At 53.6% G+C, this 21225-nt stretch overlaps 2 protein-coding genes across 2 annotated transcripts; both read right to left on the bottom strand.

Moving 5' to 3' along the window:
- Positions 1-36: 36 nt before the first annotated feature.
- MYBPH (myosin binding protein H) lies at positions 37-7696 on the bottom strand. Its single transcript, XM_024751141.1, has 10 exons — positions 7431-7696; positions 7159-7293; positions 6236-6403; positions 3770-3858; positions 3195-3390; positions 2873-3012; positions 2093-2252; positions 719-855; positions 384-570; positions 37-53 (listed from the first exon to the last, which is right to left on the bottom strand). The coding sequence occupies exons 1-10, from the start codon at positions 7693-7695 to the stop codon at positions 37-39; spliced, it is 1494 nt and encodes a 497-aa protein (XP_024606909.1). The 5' UTR covers position 7696.
- Positions 7697-10676: 2980 nt separating this feature from the next.
- Positions 10677-17907, bottom strand: CHI3L1 (chitinase 3 like 1). Its single transcript, XM_024751045.1, is given in 12 exon segments — positions 10677-11333; positions 11533-11649; positions 12207-12389; positions 12979-13102; positions 14144-14265; positions 15004-15154; positions 15910-15966; positions 16510-16603; positions 16606-16710; position 16944; positions 17636-17664; positions 17865-17907. Coding segments are annotated over 12 exon segments (1149 nt in total). The 5' UTR covers positions 17890-17907; the 3' UTR covers positions 10677-11192.
- Positions 17908-21225: the final 3318 nt, after the last annotated feature.

The raw sequence follows: 21225 nt of genomic DNA, 5'->3' as shown, positions 1-21225 counted from the left end.
ACCTTCCTGCTCGTCACAGCCTCCACCAGTGGCTCTTCAGTGTGTGGCTGAGGCTGGGAGAGATCTGAAGGTTAGAGCTCAGGGAGGGGGTGGGTGTCTGCTGGGGACCCGAGTGGGGGGTGAGGGGGGGTGAGTGAGTCTCATGCCCTCACCCCAGTGATCCATCTGTCCACGAGGCAGGCTCTACCGCCTCCTTTACCCACGTGAAGCCATCCTCCCTCTTGGAAAGTCCTTCTGACAGCCTGACCTCGATTTTCACTACCCCTGTCTTGCCTTGATTTTCAGTGCTCAGCCTCGTCTAGTCCAGCAGGAGAAGAGGTGGCTTCTCCTGGTCTCCCATCCATTGGAGGGTTCCTAAGGAGTGACCCCTCTCAAGTCCTCACCTTTGACCTCCAGCCGGCAGTCCACAGACGCCTCCCCCAGCACATTGATGGCCTTGCAGGTGTAGACCCCGGAATCGAAGGGGCTGGGTTTCCGGATCTCCAGGGTGCAGACACCTTGCTCAGAGAGGGCGCGGTATTTGGGATCACCCTGGATGTCCATCTTGTTTTTCATCCAGATGATCCTGGGCTGGGGAAGCAAGGTCAGAGGAGAGCTGGGAAGTTTGTGGGCCAGGACGAGGCTCTCAAAGGCCGTCCTCAGCTTAGGGAAAGATGCCTGGGAAGATTCTTCAACCCCGGTGCCCCTGCCCAGGCCACAGCAGGGCCCTGCCCCTCACCTTGGGTGACGCTCGGACACTGCAGAAGAGCTGTGTGCTGTAGCCGGGGGTGGAGGTGTGGTCAGCCAGGGGCTGGGTGAACGAGGGGGCTTCTGAGAAGTCTCGCTCAACAAAACTTTTAGGTTTGGCAACAATATCTGGTTTGGAGGGAGAAAGTAGGGTGAATTTGAGGTTACAGGAGGAGACCTCTTAAGACTGACCTCATCCATTTTCTTAAGATCACTACAGCTTACACTTCGGTATGCCATTTAATCTACACAGCATTCCTTTGCAAGGATAAATTTGTCATCCCCAGTTGACAGATGGAAAACTTAGACCCTTCATAGATGAGGGACTTGCCCAATATCACGTAGTGAGTTTGTGGCTTAAGCGATGGAAGGTCACACGATGACTATGGCTCTCTGAGCAGAGAGCTGGTGGTCTGGAGGAAAATTAAGGGCGGGAGACAATCCATTTCATCCCTGCCTCCTCCTCTGGAACCCCATGGCAGGACCCTAGGCTCCTGGGGTCTTTGGGAAGCCAGGCACAGCCAACATGCCGGAGCTTAGAGGCAGAACGTCTCAAAGAGGCAGAGGAAAGCCGAAACGACAGCTGGGTGAGTCACAGAGGGGAGGAGAGAGGGGAGTGGGCAGCAAAACCAAACAGATGAGATGATCTTGGCTGAGGGTAGAGACTAAAAGCCCAGGGATCCTACATTTCATTTCTGTTTGTCTTTGGAGACTTGACTGGCTTTCTTCTTTTAAATGAAAATTTCTTCCTAATTCTGTGCAGTTCAGGCTAATGTGTGCTTTCTGCAGCCCGCACAGACTGTACGGGGGAGGGCCTTGGAGCACACAGGGTGACAGGGAGAAAGGGCTTGGAATTTCACATTTGACTCAAGAGGGCCATGTGCCTGTATAGAGACAGTAAATACCCGTATCTCTCTTGTCCATCTATGTGGTGTTATATTAGGGTCGGGAGTTTGCTTTTAGCAAACTCACCGGTCTACCTATCCGTACACATTGCCCTTCACAGTAGCTCCCTTGGGACACTGCACAGGAGACCCAATGACTTATGATGTTGGCAGCCATACAGCATCTTTAGAATAAGTGCACAGCCTCCCAAGGGGTGCTTCTCATTTGCATGGGTTTGCTCTGATGTGTTTGTTTCAATCAATCAACCATGTCCATTTCTTTACAGTCACGCGGGTGTGAATGTGTGTGGGGGGGGTAGCTGTGGAGCGGGTGTGGAGAGGGCAGCAAAATCTCTGGCAAGTGGGCACCCATGAGAAGCACAAAGGGAGGGGTGCTGACACACCAAGGAAACGTCAGAGACAGGGAGAAGGGTCAGCATGGCAAGGCCTAGCTTGGTTTCCAGGCTTGGACCCAGACCCACCTGTCTTCTGGATGTGGGCGAGCTCCTTGGTGACGGCCGCCGAGGCACTGAGTCCACACCGGTTTTCCGAGAAGACTCGGAAGGAGTAAGAGTTACCCACGATGAGGTCTGAGATAGTGCAGGTGGTCGGGTGGTAGCGCTCCAGCACTGTGAACCATTGCTGCAAGGACCCTGGGCCTGTCATCCTCACCTCCCCCCTGCCCTACCCCTCCCTGCTCCCACTGTGGCCTCTTCCTCAGAGGGGCTTGTTCCACGCCCCAGCCCTGGGAGGCTGAAACATCCAGCTTTGGGTCTGAGGGACTTTAAATTGGGAGAAGGAACCCCTGGGAGAATGTGACCTTGCTGGGGTCTTCAGAGAATTCTAGAACTTTACTGGTCAAAGTGTGGCCCGAGGTCCTGCAAAGTAAGAATCACCTGAGAACTTCATAGAAGTTCAGGATCTCAGTCCCCACCCCAGACCCACTGAATTAAGATCTGCATTTTAGCAAGATTCCCAGGTAATTCATATGCACATTACATTTCCTGAAGCACTGCTCTAGAGCTTGAAGGGCCTCCGAGAGCCACCCTTGCAGTCGTCAGGAGGAAACTGAAACCCAGAGATGAAAGGGATTTGCCAAGCGCCACACAGGGAGTCAGGTTAGTGGTAGGCAGACCAGAGCTCTTCAGTCCGTGGACTCTTAGTGGACAGGCCTTCCCAGATACCTAGGCCACTTCTTTCCCCACAAACCCAACCCCAGTCAGACCTTCCTCCTCCCCTTACTCTGCTCCAGCGGGCCTCACCCCTGTCTTTTTGTCTGCCTTCTGCACCGTGTAGCCCAGGATCTCTGTGTTGCCTGTGTCCTGGGGTGGTGTCCACTTGAGGGCAGCGTTGCAGCCCCAGACATCCAGTAGCCTGATGCTGCTGGGGGATCCAGGTTTATCTGTAGGACCCGAGTGTGAGAGAGAGTGAGGGGGAGGGCTGGGCTTGCTGCAAAATCCCCCCACCCAAGATCTGGCTCTTATCACTCTCTCTTGGCCTGACCCCATTGGCCATCAGTTCTGGGGCAGGAGGTGAGGTCTCTGGGTCCCCAGCAAGTCAGCCCTGCCTCCCCCCGCCCCATACCGATCACCAGGATGTCGATGGCTGCCTTGGCCTCCAGGCCTTCCAGCTGTACTGTGAGCTCATAGCAGCCTGAGTCGGAGCGCTGGGCTGAGCGGATGAAGAGGATGGAGTCCTGGTCCCCGGTACGCACACTCACCCGCTGGCTGTCCAGGGCGTGACCGTTGTGGGTCCACGAGGCCTGAGGCTTGGGATTCCCCTGGGAGGGAGGAGCCCTCAAGGTGAGCGCAGAAGGCACCAGCACCCCCACACCCACTCAGCTCCAGGGATCCCTGTGCCAGGGGAGCTGTCCCCATTGGCCCTTCTGAGCAGGGGCAGCAGAGGCTAGAGCCACAGGTGCTGCCTAGAGCCTCATTCTCCGGATGTCCAGCCAGCCCCGGGGCCACCTGTCCTGTTCACCGGCTGGAGAATCACAACAGGGTCATGTGTACAACAGAGGGAGGATGAGGCCATCTTGGTGGGTGGGTCTCAGGCAGACCTCCACGGGGATCCTGACATTTCCTGGGCTCCTCTAATACACCTCACACGGGGGCCCTTATTTCACCCAAGCTCTTATCCTGGGCAGGAGGCATACTCACCTGGAAGGGGATTTGCAGGTTAATCATCTCTCCCACCTGACGGACATAGGTCTGACGAAGGTGGCGGGGAACGCGGATCTTGGGGGCCTCTGCATTAAAGCGAGAGGCTAGGCTTAGCACAGCAGGGGGCTGCTGATTGGAGGCTTCTGTGGCAGGGGCGGGGGACAACTGGAGAAGGCTGCTGGCTGGGCAGGAGGTCTGAGTGTGCTCTGAGGCTGCCTCCTTGTGGACAGGGCAAAGCTCACTCCCCAGATCCAGGGACCCAAATCCCCTGAGGCCCTTGGGGACTTGAGAGCCAGGAGGTTCCAGGAGGGCAGGACCTCCACGGTGTGAACTGGTAGGCATCCGGGGCACTCCTTTGGTGCCCTGACCCTGCCAGGCTGGGATTTGCCCTGCTGCTCTGGTATTCCTGGGCTCCAGATGGGCCCCAGCTGGCTCCCTGGCTCCCCCTGGTGGGCAGCGTGTGCTGCGCCTGGAAGGGTGGCAACCCTGTCTTCCCAGTCCCTCTGCCCTTCTGCTTCGAACAGCTCAGGCCTTCAGAGAAGCCCCTGTGAGACCCATTTGCCCACTGCTCTGTCTCCAAGCCATATGGGAGGATTGGGATCTTTCCCTTTTTAAATGAAGCCAGAGCAGACCTACCCCCTTCCTTCTCTCTTACTCCTGCCACTACCTTTCAGTCTGCGGTGGGGGAGTCCTTCCAGACATTTTACTTCAGCCCCATGCTACGGTAGAGAACCACCTTCCTGACTATCACCTCATCAGGTGCAACCACTGAAACGGTCGGGCATTCCAAGGGAAGCTGCAACAGCCCCTGCCACTATCCCCCTGGGCGGGAGCAGGGGTGGTGGTAGCTGAGGCTCCTCAGTGGCAAACAGGTGGCAGCAGTCGGTCAGTGGCATGCAGGGCAGAGAGGGAGGAGACAGAAGGAACACGGTGTCTCTGAGGATTAGCTGTGCAGGCACTTGGCCCTGGGAGTCTCAGGCGTGGAATGTTCCAGGGGCAGCTGCAGGGGGCCAGGAATGCTTGGCAGCTCCAGGTGGCTGAGGAGGGACAGCTGAGCAGCTGAGGACTCTGGACAGGGTCCCCACCCTGCCCTGCCCATGAGAGGGGCCTGGCTGGCTGCTCCCTGTTTATTCACAGCCTCCTCCCCTCTTCTCTCCAGGAAATCCCCTTCTCTCCTGCCAGAGGAATTTTAATGGAGTAGAGGGCGCTGAGTCTAGCGGACTCCTCCAGTGTTAGGCCTTGAAGTAGAGGACCCTGGCCCCTGCAGGCTCTCAGAGTCTGAGATCCCTGGGCCCTCAGGAAAGGTCCAGGATGCCCACCAACCCCACTCCCCAACAAGGAGGGCTTCCTGGCACTCCCAGGCTAGAATCGGTGAGTCCATATTAAGTTGCCAGGTGGCACCATGTCTCACCAAGACTCAAAGGAGGGGAAAGGCCTCTGGTTTTGAAAACCACCAGAAAAAGAGTCCCTGCTGCCTGGTAAGACCTGAACTGGCCTGTGTGGGAGTCAGGTTCTGGGACTGCCACTAATAGGCTAGGTGACCTCAAGGGAGTCCTGGGTGCCTTTGGACCTGCTTGGCTTGGATGGACAAGCCGTGACAGTCTACAGTTCTACACTCCCAACCCCCTGGTGCCCACATCTCTCAGGCCTTAGAGTTGAAAAGTATTTCCTTGAATCCAAACTTGACCTCCTTCTGTGGCCATGAAACCCCCTCTGTCTGGAGGCCTTGTCCAGAATTATGGGGTCAAGATGAGGAGGGGGGGAACAAGGAGAAAGGTGGAAAAAGGCCTCAGGCCACCTGCTGGCCTATGTCTCTTGTCACCCTGGGGCTCTGGGCTGTCCCCAGAAACCTTGGATCAGACCAAATGACTCACTGCCATTAACAGACTGAAACCTGATCGGTCCTGGGAGGGCTTGAGGCTAATGTACCCTACAAATAGAAATCTTAGCAAGGGGACGGCAGCTGGCCTCCCAGGTTCCCAGGGCAGCACTGGCCTCTGGGGATGGAGAAACCTTCGCGGACCTTTCGTAGGGCATTAATCTTCTTCCCACTAGGGACAGCAAGAGGCAAGCAAAGACTCCTATCTGGAACCCAGGCCATGTGAAATGAGAAGAAAATGGACTTCCGTGGCCGCTGAAGGAATTAAGATTAGGTAGGAAGAACGAAATGACTCTAAGCATTGGGACTCTGAGGCAGGTGACCTGGGGAGCTTGAGCTCTCACTTCTGGAGGTCAGGAAGCTTGGGGGCTGGGCCACTCAGGGAAGTGGCCTCTTTGACCTCTAGAGGCCCCTCGCCGCTGAGGAACCTGGGACTTTCTTAAGGCAGAATGGCGATAGCAGGTGGCTTGTGCACGTGAGTGTGGGATGGGGGGAAATGACTGCCCTGTTCGCTCTACCCATTGGCCTCAGTTTCTCCGTCCATTAGATAAGGTGCCTGGGAAGGGCTGGGGAGCAGGATTTACCGATGATCCTTTGGATGTGGACGGGCTGGTCCAGCACAGCTGGTGGGCCAGCCCCTGCAGAGCTCACTGCAGCCACACGTATGAAGAACTTGTCACCTAGAGCCAGGTTCCGCACCGTCTGCTGGGTCACCATCATGGGCCGGGAATTCACAGGCACCCACTCCAAGGCTGAGAGAAATGAAGAGAGTGCAAAGCCCTGGCTCCGTGGCTGTGGGCACCCTTCTCAGTGGGGCTTCCCTTCTCGCTGATGATCTGAGGAAGCTGACCTCCCTTTCTGGGACTTATTTTCCCTTTGCTTCCCTGACTTCTTGTTGTCAAATGGCATCAAAGACACCTGATGTTAGAACCCTTGAGTGGTGGCCAGAGATGGGTTTGCCCGGAGCCCAGAGAGGGTTGGACACATTTGCCAAATCACACAGCAAGGTAGGGTCAAAGGCAGCCACACGTATGAAGAACTTGACTGCCATGGAGGTGGATAACAGGATGCTGGCGTGAGGAATTTGGCCAGAGCCGCCCGTCCCCTATTTCTCCTCACTCTCTCTTACAACTTACCCTCCCCCTCAGCTTCTTTTGCTCTCCACCTCCTGCTTGCCCTCCCCAAGCAGGGTCCTCTGAGACTTAGCACCTCCTTCTTTCTCACAGAGGAGTGCCCCACTGTCACCTACCCTTTTATCTCTGTTACTCAGAGGCTTCCTGGAGCTGGAGGACAGGGGGCCTCCTAAGGCCGTTTGGACATCCTCCTGCTTTCAGAGGTGCGTTGGTGGAGCAAGAAGCTGTGTGTGAGTGGCTTGAGCGGACTGCTTCCTCTCCCTCCTTCTGTATCTCCCCTTGGACTGACCCAACTGCAGAGTCTGGGGGCTTGTCCCTGCTGCCCTCTAAGCCCACCTCCCCTGGGTGTATGCAGGGCTTAGCCCATAGCTCACCTCCCTGTCGGCGGAGTTCCAGAACATAGCCCTGGAGCCCCAGCTTCCCTAGCCTCTCCGGGGGTTCCCAGCTCACAGTCACCGAGCTGTCACTCACGTCCTCCACAGCCAGCAGCAGCGGGGCACTGGGGACATCTGAGGGAGAAGCAGGGGGAGATAAAGAGGTTCGTAGCCAAAAGCTCTCCCCGCACCACTCTCCGCCGAGGCTGCCTCCCTCCTCCACCTGTCCGCCGAGGCTGCCTCCCTCCTCCACCTGTCCCGCCTCTTGTCACCTTCACTTGGAGGTGCGGGTTTAGAGGCTGCGGGGGCAGGTGCCTGAGGGGCAGGCTCCTGTGGCTTGGGAGCCTGCTCTTCCCCGGTAGACTTCGGTGCCGCCACTTCTCCAGAGGGCTCTGTGGTGGGCACATCTGTAGACTCAGAGGCAGTCTCCTCCGGACCACAGGCAAGGGCTTCCCCGGTGGCTTTTCCTCTCATTGCAAGGATTGCTGGAGGGTCGGGCTGGAGGGCGCAGGTAGTAGCACTGGAGGGTCTGTGCATCCAGGGTGCCTGGGACACCCAGGTCCAGGCTTATATAGTCAGGGGGCTGCCCCACCCCCAGGCAAATGATTCCCAGCTGTGGGGTCAGGTCAGGCAGGGGGACTGGGGGGGTGCGTGGGGAGGCGCTGAAGCCAGGAATAGCTCTGGCGGAGGACTGCAAGGGTCCCTTGAGGAGTGCACGACCTCGTCCATCACCCCGACTGGATCTCAGCAGGCAGGGTTCTGGTGCCCAGATGGGAGGAGGGTACAGATCGGTGAGATGGGACATGGCCGGGAGCCTGCGCCAGGGGTCAGGGCAATGGGAACGAGAGCTTCCATTTGGAGAATGAACCCAGATCAGGCTCTGTGTGTTTGGCCTCTGGGGGACCACTTGTGCCCAGGGCTTCTCAGCTTGGGTGCTGGGGTTCCAGACAGCCTGGAAACAGCCTTCTCTTGGGAGCACCCCCAGCTTTGTCCCTGGGGTCCCACACTCCCCTGGTCCTCACATTCCCTGGGAATTCTCACTTGTGCTGTATGAGGTTGAGGGCCTAGAGAGGGAGGGAATTGGGATGCCCAAGTTGGGCCTGATTGGAGGAAGGTCTTCTAGCAATGGGACCCCAGGAAGGGAGTCTAAGGCCCCTGGTTACCCAGCCTCTCCAATCCCTGCTCTGGACCTCAGTTTCCCCATCTGTTACAGAGAACACTATGACAGTCCCCTAGCCCTTGGGGGTAAAACCAAGTCATAAGACAGGTCTGGAAGAGACCTTGGAGGAGGACAGCACTCTGAGACTTGTATTCTTCGAAGCAGGACATCTGCATGCCACGGGGAAATGAGGCAGGTACAACCAAATTCCTAGTCATTGAGTCATTCATCCAATAAAACAGTAAGATTGGGAATGATTTAATAAGCCTGAAAATAACACGTGTCAGGGAGGAGGGGAAGTAACAAGAACTCTCTTTGCTGGTGGGAGTGTAGATGGGAGCAATCTCTTTGGAAAAAGTGAGACAGTATCTAGTCAGATTGAAAATGTGCAAATTCTATGACCCAGCAGTTACAGCCCCAGAAACTCTCACACCTGTGGCCCAGGAGACATGCATGCAAACATTCACAGCAGCATTGTTTGTAACACCAAATCTGGAGAACACAGCTCTCCCTCAACAGGGGAATGCATAAATAACTGTGACATGTATGTGCCCCTCTAAACCAAATATGGAATATAAAATGAGCAAACTTCAGCTACATGGTTGATCTGACAGACATAATGGGGAGCAAAGGAGCCAGGCACAGAGAGCGATGAGACACCTTTCATATCCAATTCAAGCGCGGGGAGCACCAGCTCTCTTCTTCAAGGGGTGTCTCTAGAGGGTGAGACCACAAAAGAAGGCAGGCAAGGTCAGGACAGTGCCTGCCTCTGGGCAGAGGGACAGGGAGGTATGTGACTGTGGAGTTTCAGGGGCACTAATGAGGTCTCATTTCCTGTCCTGGGTGGTGGTTACACAGGCTTTCACTGTACAGTAATTCTTTAAATTAAACAAATACATTTTACGCACTCTTTAGCTTGTATGATATATCCCCTAATTTAAAAATCAATACACATGTAATTTATTTAGGGCCCTCAGTGGCATGCACTGAGGGTGGAGGCCTCACACTGGTGAGGTGTGGCCACCTCTCACCAGTGGCTGTCCTTGTTGGGGAGAGGCAGTGGAGGGCCTGGGGAGCCTCCAGATCCTGCCCTGCTTGGGTGCCCGTGCCCTCTGCCGGGTGACTCAGTGTCCTGCTGGGCAGTCCTCCAGGACTGGAGACCCGATCTCTATCCCTGGCCTCTGACTCTGCAGCTATAAGTGAATGTGACTAACTCTGCAGGACCCTGAGTCAGCCCTCCAGAGACTGTCTCAGGATGGGGGAAGGGTGGCCAGGGGGGGTAGGGTGGGGGTTGACTTCCCTGGAGGACTCACAGCCCCTGGCTTTTCAAAGACCCCTGTGTGGTAGAGTAGGCAGTGGGCAGGGATTAGGGAATGCTTGGCCCACTGGCCAGCAGTGAAATGCCAGGTACCCCTGAAGCTCTGGCCAAGTTCTCACTCTCTTTTCCTTTAGCTTGGCAGTGACCTTGGGATCGGTTGCATCTGCCCCGCTCCAGCTGGTTCAGATTTCAGGGAGGCCGATAGGTATTTTCTTCCCCACACCTCAAACCAGTGTCACAAATCACTAGGCCAAGTCACAGATAATCCAAACATCAGGGAATCCACAGATAAATTCTCTTTGGTTTTGAAGCATGCAGCTGAACTCTCTTTGGATACAAGGCATGTTTGGGGCTCTGAGAGTTCACAGAAACCGCTGAGAACATCTCTACTTCATAAAGCCTGGAAGGCTGGCTGATCTGAGGTCATCCCATTTGACCCATCCCATCCCATCTGGCCCCCACCTCATGTCCCAGGCTGAGCTGAGGAGTCTTGGTCTCTGCATGGGCTGAGGGCTATGTCCCAAGACGGGAGAGACAGAGGGCTGGGTTACAGCCCTAGGACATCTGACTGATTTCAGTCCAGCAATGGAAAGGGTTCCTCTAAGGTAATGAGCAACTGGTCACTGAGAGTGTGGGGGGAGGTTGGAAGGCTAGCTCTCAAGACCTGTAGAGACTCTAGGCCTGGGACGGAGGGAGGGTATGTGAGATAACATAGGTGTCTCCTTCTAGCCCTGAGAGTCCAGGGTCAGGGCTCTCTCTAACCTGAGCCTGTGTTGGCTCCTATACCTCCCCGAGGTGAGAGGAGATGAAGGGTTGGTGTTAAAGCGTTTCCTTCCTAGTGCCTGCTAGCCCTGGAAACAGAAAAGACTTCTTTCAACAAGGAACTGTATCGAGAAGTCTGGACGACAATGACTTTAAGATCTGGAAGCCCATCAGCCCTCTTGGGTTAAGTCCATGACTGATGGGTCTGGCGATGCTTGCCTCTTTTGGGGACTTCTTGGGGCCCGGCAGAGGACAGGGTGGTCTCATTTTCTGCAGCTCAGGACTACCAAGCCTGAAAGAGAGGAATCCAGAAGAGACGGGGGAGGTGAGCCCTGGGGGTCCAGTGGGACCGCAAAGATAGACTGAAGCAGGCGCTAATAACTGGCGGGCCCCAGTGCTTTACTGAGCAGCCGCAGAATCAGGAAAGGGAAGTGGAGTGGGGACATGATTATGTCCCTGAGTAAAGGTTTCAAGCTGGGCTTTGCAGAGGATATAATTAGCGTGGTTGCTGCTTCTTGTAAGATATTTCACTCTGCAGTGGTACAGCTTGCCAAAAGGGTGTCCTTAGGCATAGAGGCCTGGGGGTAAGGGAGTTGAAGAAATCTCCTTGTGTGGGGCCTGGAGTACCTGCCTGTCCACCAGAGCTGAGCTCAGATGGCAGAGCTGTGGCCCTCCGCATGGGCCCAAGGAAGGGAGACTGAAGCTCAACAGGGGACCCAGCAGGGCAGGTGATCAGGCTCCTAGCCAGTCAGGGCCAAGTGATCTCTGGCCCACTGTGTGCCCAGGAACCGAAGGCTACACCTCAGCAAGCGCATCCTTGATGGCACTGGTGAGAGGGAAGTGCAGATTCTGTCCGCACAAGGTGCCCTGAAAGTCATCCAAGTCCAGGGCCCACACCATGGCGCCAGCCAGCTGCCTGTTCCTCAGGTACTGCACCTGCTCTGGAGACCCAGAGCAGGCAGGGCTGGGTTCCCTGGGCCAGGGTGCTTATGGGGGGCGTGCTATCTGGACACCTCCCCATGGGAGAGAAAAGCAGACACCGGAGACCCCAAACACCTCTGTAGCCAAGCCCCACCCTCAGTGCAGGGGGCTTCCCTCCCCCTCTTCAACTTGGGGTGTGGCCTTAGGTACGTACCTTGTTTTTGATGCTCTCCTGGTCGTCATACCCCACCCACTGGTTGCCCTTAGTGGCATAGGGGACCTGCTGACCAAGGAGTCTATGGACTGTGGCTCCGTGGAGAAAGTCACAGATCTGAACAGAGAACAGGGCAGGCGTGGTGTGGGGAGCTGTGCTGAGACTTTGCGGGTCACCGGGGGACGCCACAGCCCAAATCTCTCAGCCCCTTGCTTCTTCCTGCAGGCTACATCTTCCCCTAGAGACTGCAGGCTTCGCACAACTTTGCTTAAAACAGATGCAAAGATCCCAGGATTCTGTAGCTGCTATAACCTGAGGGCATTATGGGGGCTCTGATTAGCTTCCTGCATCTTAAACAGGGATGTGGGAAATAGTGCTTTGACACTGAGGACCGGCCCAAGGCAGCACAGAGCAGCAGAGGATGGGCCGAAACAAAAGAACCTACCTCTTGGCCATTGCTTTTTCCTGGGCTAGAAGGAAGGCCCAAACTTGGTGGCCAGAGGGGTTGCAGACAGGATGTGCCTGGCCTCCTCCTCCCTCTTCTCCAGAGTGCTAGGTCTGCTGGAACATTTTTTTAAATTTCCAAAGGAGTAAAGTGTGGGTGGGGTGGGAGGCTCACCTTCCCCGGGGGCTACGGGTGCCCCGGGAAATCTTACCTTCTCCCCAGCTCATACCTCATAGTAGGCGAGGGTCCCTTTCTCCTTGGTGAACCGGCCTGGTATTCCTGGCCCTGAGGTTGGGGCTCCCACATCTGTCTTGGAAGAGGCCAGGGTGAAGCTCCTCCCAAAAGTGGGGATACCCATCACCAGCTTATTGGCCTGGGCCCCCAGCCTCAACACATAGCTCACAGCATAGTCCTGTGGGTGGGTAGGGCAGGACAGTTTGAGCAGTTAGATGCTGGTGGTCTAGGAGGGGAAAGGTTGTGCAGTTCCCACTGCTGCCTTGAAAGGTGGAGTTCCAGGTCTAGATGCGTCTGGAATTCCCTTCCTTCTGGGAACCTATAATGTCAGTCTGAAAAGCATTGTGTAATTTCAGTCTTGAAAAAAATCCTCTTAGGTATAGGAAGAGATTATTACTGTTCGATAGTTGCAGAACTCTGGTGATTGGCCCAGGTTACACAGCAAACAATGGCAGGTCTAGACTAGACTCTTGCCCTCTCAGCCCCCAGCCTTCTCTGTGCTCTCTTCAGTCTGCCCTCTGCCTTCACTAGGTCCACCCTACAGGCCCATCAGGAGACGTCCTGACTCTTTATGGACGCATCACCTCCCCAGTTCCCAGAGCTGTGGAGAACGCATAAACTTTGGGCCTCAGTTTCCTCATCTGTGAGGTGGGCCCTATAACCCCTCCCTTGCAGGATTACTGAGGAGTGGAGAGGTTGGTGTCTGAGCTCTGGCAAGTGGCATGTCTGTGGTCCCCTCTCAGCCCTCCCTCCTTTGGGACACTCACAGCATTGCTGAATCTGTCAGAACTTGTATCTTCCTGGCATCGGAATAGGGGGCTGTGATGTGCTATGGTCTGGCGCTACGCTCCATAAAAGTCGTAGGTCAGAAGGCTGATGAAGTGCAGGTGTCTGTGGAAGAGTGGATGCAGGTCAAGGCGAAAAATTGAAAAAGCGCGCCACCCTAGCAGGATGTGAGCTGGAGAAACAGGCAGCCATGAGAAAAGCCATTAACCCCAAACCCAGCAGAACCCAGTGACCCGCTGTCTAGGCTGCTGGACCACCTCCCTTGTGCCACACTGGGACGTGGGCTCAGGGTCCCACAGGAGCATTCAAGGCAAGAATGGGGTCCTTCCAATCCGCCCCCAGCACACAGTTGGGAGCTGGCCTCCAACACACGTCACCCCCTCCACTCCAGCCACATTCATCTTTGAGAAAGCAGATTACAAGCGGCATCAACAGCTAGCCTTGTCGGGAGAGAGAGGGACCAAAGGATGGCCTGAACCTATGATTCCTGCTGGTGGGAAGTTAGGTTTCCACACACAAAGGTGGAGGGTCTGCAGGTGGATTGCATGAACATGAGCTTCAGGTGTTTGGGGCAAATGGTTGAAAGTCACCTCATTCCCACCCTCTAAGTGATCAATTAAAGCACCAAGTCTACACTCCCTAAGACCCTAAAGAAGATTCTAAAGTCAGAGCGAAGAGTCTTGGTCTCTTACTCTTGGGTTTCCTAAGATCCATGCCTTTGTCTCACCGAGAGATCAGCCTGCTTGGCTGAGGACCACTCATTCTCACACGTGAGGAGGCAGGGCGAGGAGGAGGGGCGGGGTGGACGGGAAAGGGGGGGGGTCACCCGCATGTGTGAAAGGTATCATGACTGCTGCCTTGCCCCTCCAGAGACTAGTGACTGGCTGGTTTGTATAACTTTCCCTGCTTCCTTTTCCACAAATACATACATTCATAACGACTTTCTCAACTGAGCAGCGCGATACCCCAAATGGAAAGGAAGGATAGGGATTGTTATGCCCCGTTTGACAGATGGGGAGGCTGAGGCACACAGAGGGGAAGTGACCTGCTCAAGGTCACACATCTTTGGAGAAACTGGGACTAGAAGCCCAGTCTTCTGATTGTACATGGAGTGCTAGGGCAGAGTGCATCAGGAAGGAGATTCACCTGGATATCTGGGCGATGTCATAGCCTCTGTCAATGGCAATCTTCCCAGCAGACACTGCCGCGCTGAGCAGGAGTTGCTCTGCTCCTGCCTGGGCTTCCCTTGCAAACTCAGCCTCCATTTCCTGGTTGGGAGAGAGGCAGGTGAGTGACAGCAAGCCTTGAGGCGAAAGATCTCTGAGCATGTCATTGGCCTTCGCTGTCTGCTGTAACCTCCAACCTGACTGGAGCTCAGTGGGAACGATAAAGTGGTCTCATCCTCAGACTCACCCATCTTTTTCCTAAAAAACTGTTTGGACCAATCTCATCCCTACACCCCGTGCATACTCATCAACACTCAATTATTCTCTGTCCTGGAGGGACCATGAGGATAGAGAGTGATCCCACTTGGTCCACAGATGATGCTGGAAGATATTTACCTGTTGGTCTGTGCTTTGTTCAAGCTTATAAAGGAGAACACAAAATTAAAGTGATTTATATTGTACCATGAACAGTTTGTTTAAATGATCACTCTGTCCCTGGGGTAACTGAGTACCTCTGATGCAGTGCATGCTGGGGAGTGGGCAGTGTTGGTTTGGGAATGAATACAGGCAGTGAGGAATGGGTTCTCCGCTTAGTGACCTCTGCCTCTTAGAACCCCACCCTACCTCCCACTGTTGTCAAAAGATGTCTTCCTTGATGTGTGAGATCTCAGGACACAGGCTTGTTTGTCTTATCCCTGGTCCAGATCTCAGGACCCTGCAGCAAAGAGGCCTCAGTCCCCCTTTGCCTGCCTCAGGAGAATATCTCTGAAGACAGCTTCTGCCCTCCCCACTCCCTGATGCTCCCTACCTCCCTGCCCTTTTCCCTGACCCAATCAGCACCTTGATCAGAGTGGTGAGATGCTGCTTGTTTCTCCGCCCGGGGTTGAGCCAGGCTAGGTCCAGTCCATCAAAGCCATGGGTCCGCAGAAATGGTGGCACCGACTTGATGAAGGTTCTGCGACTCCAGGTGTTGGAGGCTATTTTGGAAAATCTAGAACCGAAATCACCCCAGTAGAGGGCTCAGTACCAATACGCTGGGTGCCTTAGCCCTCTGGAAGGGTCTCTGGGGCATGTGGAGCTGGGAGTCTGAACCCACACAGCTCTAGGAGGGCATGGTTGGGACAGGACCCACCTCCTATTATCTTAGAAAGACCATGTGCTTTGGAGCCAGATATCCCTGGCTCTATCACCTACTAGCCAAGCCACTTTGAGCAGGTTATAACCTGAGCCTCAGTTTTCTCATCTGTAAAATGGGCATAAATATAACATCTCACAGTGCTATTATGAGGATTACATGTGATAATGGTTGGATAGGATGCCTGACACATAGTAACAGCTCAGTAAATGAGAGCTGCTATGGCCATCTTTGCCCCCTTTTTAAAGCCTCCTCCAATTCTACCCACTCCAGGATGCCCTCACAGGGTCTCCACTCCCAAATTTCCCATTCATTCCATCTCTCTCCTTCCAGCCCTTAGGACAGTATCCCTCGCCGCCCCAAATTTCTTTGTTTTCATGTCTGAGAAGTAGTAAAAAGAGCATTGGCTGCCACCTTGCTGTGTGACTCTTGACAAGTTCCTTTCCCTCTCTGCGCTCTGATTTCGTGGTTGCACATGAGGCAGGCTCCTGACAACCATTCAGACCCCTGTGCCTGACCAGTCTGGGGTCCCTGTGACCCCCATCCAGTGGATGAGGAGAAAGCTATGCCTCCTCCTATTCCATCAACCTCTGGGGGATGAGTCATCCTACCTTTGAGAACCAAAGTTCCATCCTCCAACAAATAGAAGGGTCTTCAGGCTGGGATTCCTGTGGGGCACAGGGAGGCAGGAGGGCAGGGGTTGAGTGAAGTTGTTGTGACATGGGGTGGCCCCACATTTAGGAGGCTGTATCAGGCTTCTAGCTTTGGGTGGGAGGCTGTATCAGGCTTCTAGCTTTGGGTGGGAGGCTGAATCAGGCCTCTGAGGTCCTTCCAACCCTGAGATTCAGTATTCTAAGACTTTCTAAGCATTTGTGGCAGTTACTCTGAGGTATGTTGCCCATATTTGTTCCCTCCAGTGGGGAATATGGCAAAATAGAGTCATGAGCACTTTCTCCGTGGAGAGGCACCCTCAGAGGACGGAGAGGGGTCCCGTTCCCAGGGGAGCTCAGCTGTGCCTTCTTCTACAGTCTTCTTCTACACCCTGACACCTGCCCTCATCACTTCTTCCCACTTACGCCAAGGCCCTCCAGTTCTCCACCCAGAGGTGAGTACTGGGGACCTCGCCCACCCTCTCGAGCAGGAGTACTGGCCTGAGACCAGCCCTGCTAACCCTCCATCTCCCTCCTTCCCTGGCCAGCCAGTGGCCCAACCTGTTCTTGAGTGTGTTCAGTGTGTCATAGAGCGTCACATCATTCCACTCCCAGGTGTCGATCGCACTGTTGCTTATGCTGGCAAAGCTGTAGAGATGTGGGTACAGAGGAAGGGGTCGATGGCGTCTGGGAAGCAGCTCCCATCGCCCTCCCGGTACTGGGACCAGCTGGTGTAGTAGCAGATCAGCTTGTATGCAGCACCTGAGGAGAAGGCCAAGATTGAGCCAGGGACCCTCTGGCTGAGCCCTGAGCTGAGCACTAATGGGGTTTTGGGGGGCGGGGTTGATGGGCAGAATTGTGAGCAAAGTTAGAATTCTAAATGCAAAGGGCTGGCTCAGGGGAGTTCTCTGTCTGATGAAAACAAGGTCTATTTTGAAAATGCTTAGAAAAGATCAAATATAGTAGATAAACATACTGCAGACTAAGAACAGAACACTGTATGGGGTGAGGGGGTGCCGATGAATAAAGATGAAATGGGACTTGGTACAAGTAAAGAAGGCTTCCTGGAGGCAGCGACTTTGAAGGAGAAGAGGGACCCGACAGCCATATCAGAAGACCCTGGCCTTCAGGCGAGAGTCTTGCAGGACCTTCAGTGGAGTCCTTGATCTGGGAGGCTCTGGCCCATCTCTTCTCTGCCTTCCTGTGGGAGTGCCCCTAACTTGTAACCCACCCAGAATGGCATCCCCCAGGCCCCTTCAGTCCATCCCCCGAGCTGGGGCACAATATCCCAATGGACCCGGAAGTTCCTCTTCCCTGCTCATTCTAATTTTTCCTGCTGCAAAGTAGGCCTTTTCTGCCCTCTTGACTGTGGAGGAATAACTGGGCATCACTCATCCATGCTGCTACTGGTCTCCTGTTAGTTGTTCCCAGTAAGCGATTAGTTGAAGCCTTCATTGAACCTGAGCCTTTGAAAGTTCTTAATTTTCAAAAATTTTAAATATACAGAAAAGTAGAGAATAGTATAATCAACACCTATATACTCATCACCTTGGTTTAACAAGTGCTAATATTTCTGAACCATTTGAATCACAGAAGAAACTGGAAAAGCGCTACCTCAGCGGCAAGGTCCCTTCCACACAGCCCTCACCACACCCCCACCACCCATGACTTAAAAGGGGTTACTTACAGCTCTGGGCAACACCAGGACCACAAAACCTGAAGGGAAATCCAGGGTGAGACCCCCTGCAAGTACCTCCTGCCCTTCCCCCTGCTCCCTGCACCCCCCCACCATAAAGGAATCAAGGGCCTCCTCACACCAGCCTCCTCTTCTCTCTCCCCACCGACTCTGCTACCCCTCCCACAGCAGGTAGGAGGCCAGCCCCTCTGCGGAGCAGCTCTGTGGCCAACCCAGAGACCTGTCTGAGCCACCCTCAGACCCATCCTGGCTGCAGCAGAGGGGGGCACGGCATGGCCTCTTCCTTTGCCCTCAGGCTCCTGGTGCCCAGCTGCCTAGACAGGACGCTTCCCTGGGTGTCCAACTTCCTCTTATACCTGTCCCACTCCACTCTCCCGCACCCCAAACCATGCCATGTACAGGAACTGAGCTGCGTGTCAGTGAAGGAACTAGCAGGCTGGAAAGTGGCGGGGCCAAGCACTGCGGGCCGCCTGAGGTGGATTGAGAAACCCTGGAGAGTTCTGAAAACGTGGGCCAGGTCTTCCTGAGGCACCTGCTGGCAGAAAAGCCACCAGGTGGATGATCTGGGGGCTCCTGTGGCCAGTAACTCAGCCTCCCACTCAGTTTCCTCCAAAACCCAGCAGTTTCCGGGCTTTTCGGGCAGCCTCTACTTTTGCCTCTCCAGCCCTCTGTCCGGGCCCTTGGCCAGGTTGAAACTGGGCACAATTGAGTTCTGTAACCAGCAGTAACCCCAAAAAAAGGCTGTTATTTATTCTCTCCCTGAGCCCAGCAGCACCCTGCCTGACCCACTCCCCCTCGCCAAGCTCTTTCCCACAGCTGGCCTGTGCTGAAGAAAGGCACAGCCTTTTAAAGAAAGGCTGGAGAGGAGTGGGAAATTGCTGAGAACGCTCTGAGACCTGGTGCCGCTTTGCTTCCTTTTTGAAAGGCCCATTAAAATGAGTATGAATCTGGCAAGCCCGGGGCTGCAGCGAAGTACCAAGGAGTAAAAATTCAGGGAACTCTTGATTTCCCCCAGGAGCAGATAATCTCAGGAGATAATCTCCACACTCTCAGCTCCTCTCTGTTGAAACCTAAGTGTAGCGATGCCACCCCTTTCTAGATCCCTCAGTGATTTCTTATCACTCTTCAGATAAGAGCAAAACTTCTTAACAAGGCTCTGCATGATTTGTTCCCTGTTTGTGGATACTTTTTTTTGGCCAAAGATCCTGGACAACTCCATTCTTTGCAGGCTATAAATTAATTAGTAGGCCGGGAGTGAAAAGTTCAGAACTCCAATTGCCAGAATGGGACAGAGGGCTTCTGAACAGATACCTTTATTTTTACAATCATATTAGGTAATAATCCAATGTTAGCCACACTGATTTCACAGCACTCTCTTGGTGAGATCTCTCCCTCTGTCCCCCTTCTCTTCCTTCCTCTCCCTAGAAACTGAAACACCTCTTTATTAAGAGAAATCGTCAGAAAGCAGTTTGTCCAGAGTCATACTCACGAATACTAAAGGGTCATGGCTTCACCCTCTCAAGGCAACTAGCCTTCTTTTGTACCCTAGATGATTGGCAGCAATGATAGTCCATGATAACTTTCCCTTGTTTGTTTAGGGCACTGGGAAGTGGACTTCCTTTCATCTCTAATAGAAGTATTACAAAGTAGTCGGCACGTAAAAATGTTCATAACAGGGTGCAGGATGTTAAGAAAACACCCAAGTTCACTCTCTTCCTTTGTTAAAAATTACTTCATAGGCACAGATTAGCCCAAGCCTTGTCCTGTGCTCCCCCAAACTCAGTTTATTAGTTCCACATGTCCTGCATGAAGGTGGCATTGTCATAACAGCCAAGACATCCCCTGGGCCTGCCCCAGCAGGATTGGCCAAGGGTCCCACGGCACATCACCTCTCAGCTTCATCTCACACCATGCCCCCTTCACTCCCTATAACTCATCCATTCATGCCTTCTTTCTTATATTTGCTCTACTCTCTCCCACCATAGTGCTTTTGTATATGTCATCTACTAGCCTGCCAATAACTATGAAGGGCCTGAGATTTTATACTACTTGCAAGTTAATGAGATAGACAGAATCTCATGGATTCTGGCAGAAGACACAAGAACCCGAGGTCAGAGACGAAGGACTTATTCATGGCACGTCAAGCAGCATGAACTTCATGTTTGCATCATTTCCTGTGAAGAGGCAGCTATTTTGAGTTGCTGCCCAGGCATTTTACAGTATAACTCCGCTCATACCCAGAGTCTGGACATTTAGATAAGGACCTGAGTTTAGGATTCCAGCCACAAGGTCCTGCTTTGCATTTCCCAGGACACCTTTTAAAATAAGCACTTAAAGTTGAGCCCTGGAAAAGTTAGTGGTGCTCCCCAACCACCTTATAAGTAAAAGGTGCTTACTCTCTGTCTCCTGCTGGCTCCTGACCCAGGACAGAGGACTGCCCCCGCCCCCAGCTCAATGCACACCTCCCTCCTCTGTTTCTGGAATCTGAAAGTAATAAATCTTGTCACTTTACTTTCTTTGTGTGAGTGTATTGAAACTGTGCCTTCAATCAAAACTGCCCTGGGGTTTTCATTTCCCCAAAGTGGAAGCTCAGACAGTGAGGGAGCTACCTGCCCACCCTGTGTGTACGGTTTGTGCATCCTTATTCAGCAGGTCATACTCTGCATATTCTTAATTAAACACTCCTACTCATCCTTCAGACTGCAGCTCAGCAGGCACCTTTGGAAAAGGCAGACTCCCTAGTGAGGGAAAACCCCTATCGGGGCTGTCAGTGTACTTTGTACCTCTCCTCCTAGCACGTGACTCGGTTATAATTTTACATCTCATGTGTTAGTGTGGACGTCATTAATGTCTGCCTCCCTCACTAGACTATAAACTCAGTAAAGGCAAGGACTGTGTCTGTTTTATTCACCTTTGTGTCCATCCCTAGTGCTTGACACATAGTAGATGCTTAGTAGTTATTGAACGACTGAAAAAATGAATGATCTCAAGATGGTACATAACTCCAAACTCTTCTATTTTGTTTGGAACCTGAAATTCTAGAAATTTCATCTCTTTCCATAGTCCTTGTCACCTTGTGAATAACCAACTCAGGAGGTAAGATGAAATCGCAAAACAAACATCCTGACAACTTCCCTGGTCCAATTGTTCTAAGCCCTCACGCTGCTCTTATCATTCGGTTTACTCATTCAACCAATGCTTACTGAGCATGGCAGAGTTGCCTTGCACCGTGGGAGGTGGTGAGGGCAGAAAGGTGAGTGAAAACAGAGAATCAGTGCCTGTCCTCATGAAGTACATGGTCTGGCAAAGAACATGGACATTAAACAAAGGATAGCATAAATATTTTATTACAACTGTGAAAAGTTCAACAAGGCAATTCTGAGGGTTAGGAGAGTTTATAAAAGGCTACAGGTGGTCAGGGAACTCTTCCTTGGGAAATGATGTTTCAGCTGAATTGTGAAGGAACAGGTACTAGCTTGGCAAAAACATGTGAGGCAGGAGAAACAGAAGAGGCCTGGGGTGGGAAGAGGCTGCCATGCTCCAAGACCTGGGAGGATTCAAGAGTGGTTGAAGCGTGCGGT

Source organism: Neophocaena asiaeorientalis, unplaced genomic scaffold (assembly GCF_003031525.2).
Source record: "Neophocaena asiaeorientalis asiaeorientalis breed wild unplaced genomic scaffold, Neophocaena_asiaeorientalis_V1.1 scaffold67, whole genome shotgun sequence".
In the NCBI taxonomy this organism is placed as follows: domain Eukaryota; kingdom Metazoa; phylum Chordata; class Mammalia; order Artiodactyla; family Phocoenidae; genus Neophocaena; species Neophocaena asiaeorientalis.
This window is presented reverse-complemented; position numbering and strand designations above follow the sequence as displayed.

What these genes read in the sequence shown, in the direction of transcription:
- MYBPH (XM_024751141.1), bottom strand. Translation starts at nt 7,695, where the DNA reads ATGCACAGACCCTCCAGTGCTACTACCTGCGCCCTCCAGCCCGACCCT. An exon ending in ACCCGCACCTCCAAGTGAAG is followed by an intron (nt 7,294 to 7,430) that starts GTGACAAGAGGC and finishes CTTCTCCCTCAG; the next exon opens with ATGTCCCCAGTGCCCCGCTG. An exon ending in GTGTCCGAGCGTCACCCAAG is followed by an intron (nt 571 to 718) that starts GTGAGGGGCAGG and finishes TTGCTTCCCCAG; the next exon opens with CCCAGGATCATCTGGATGAA.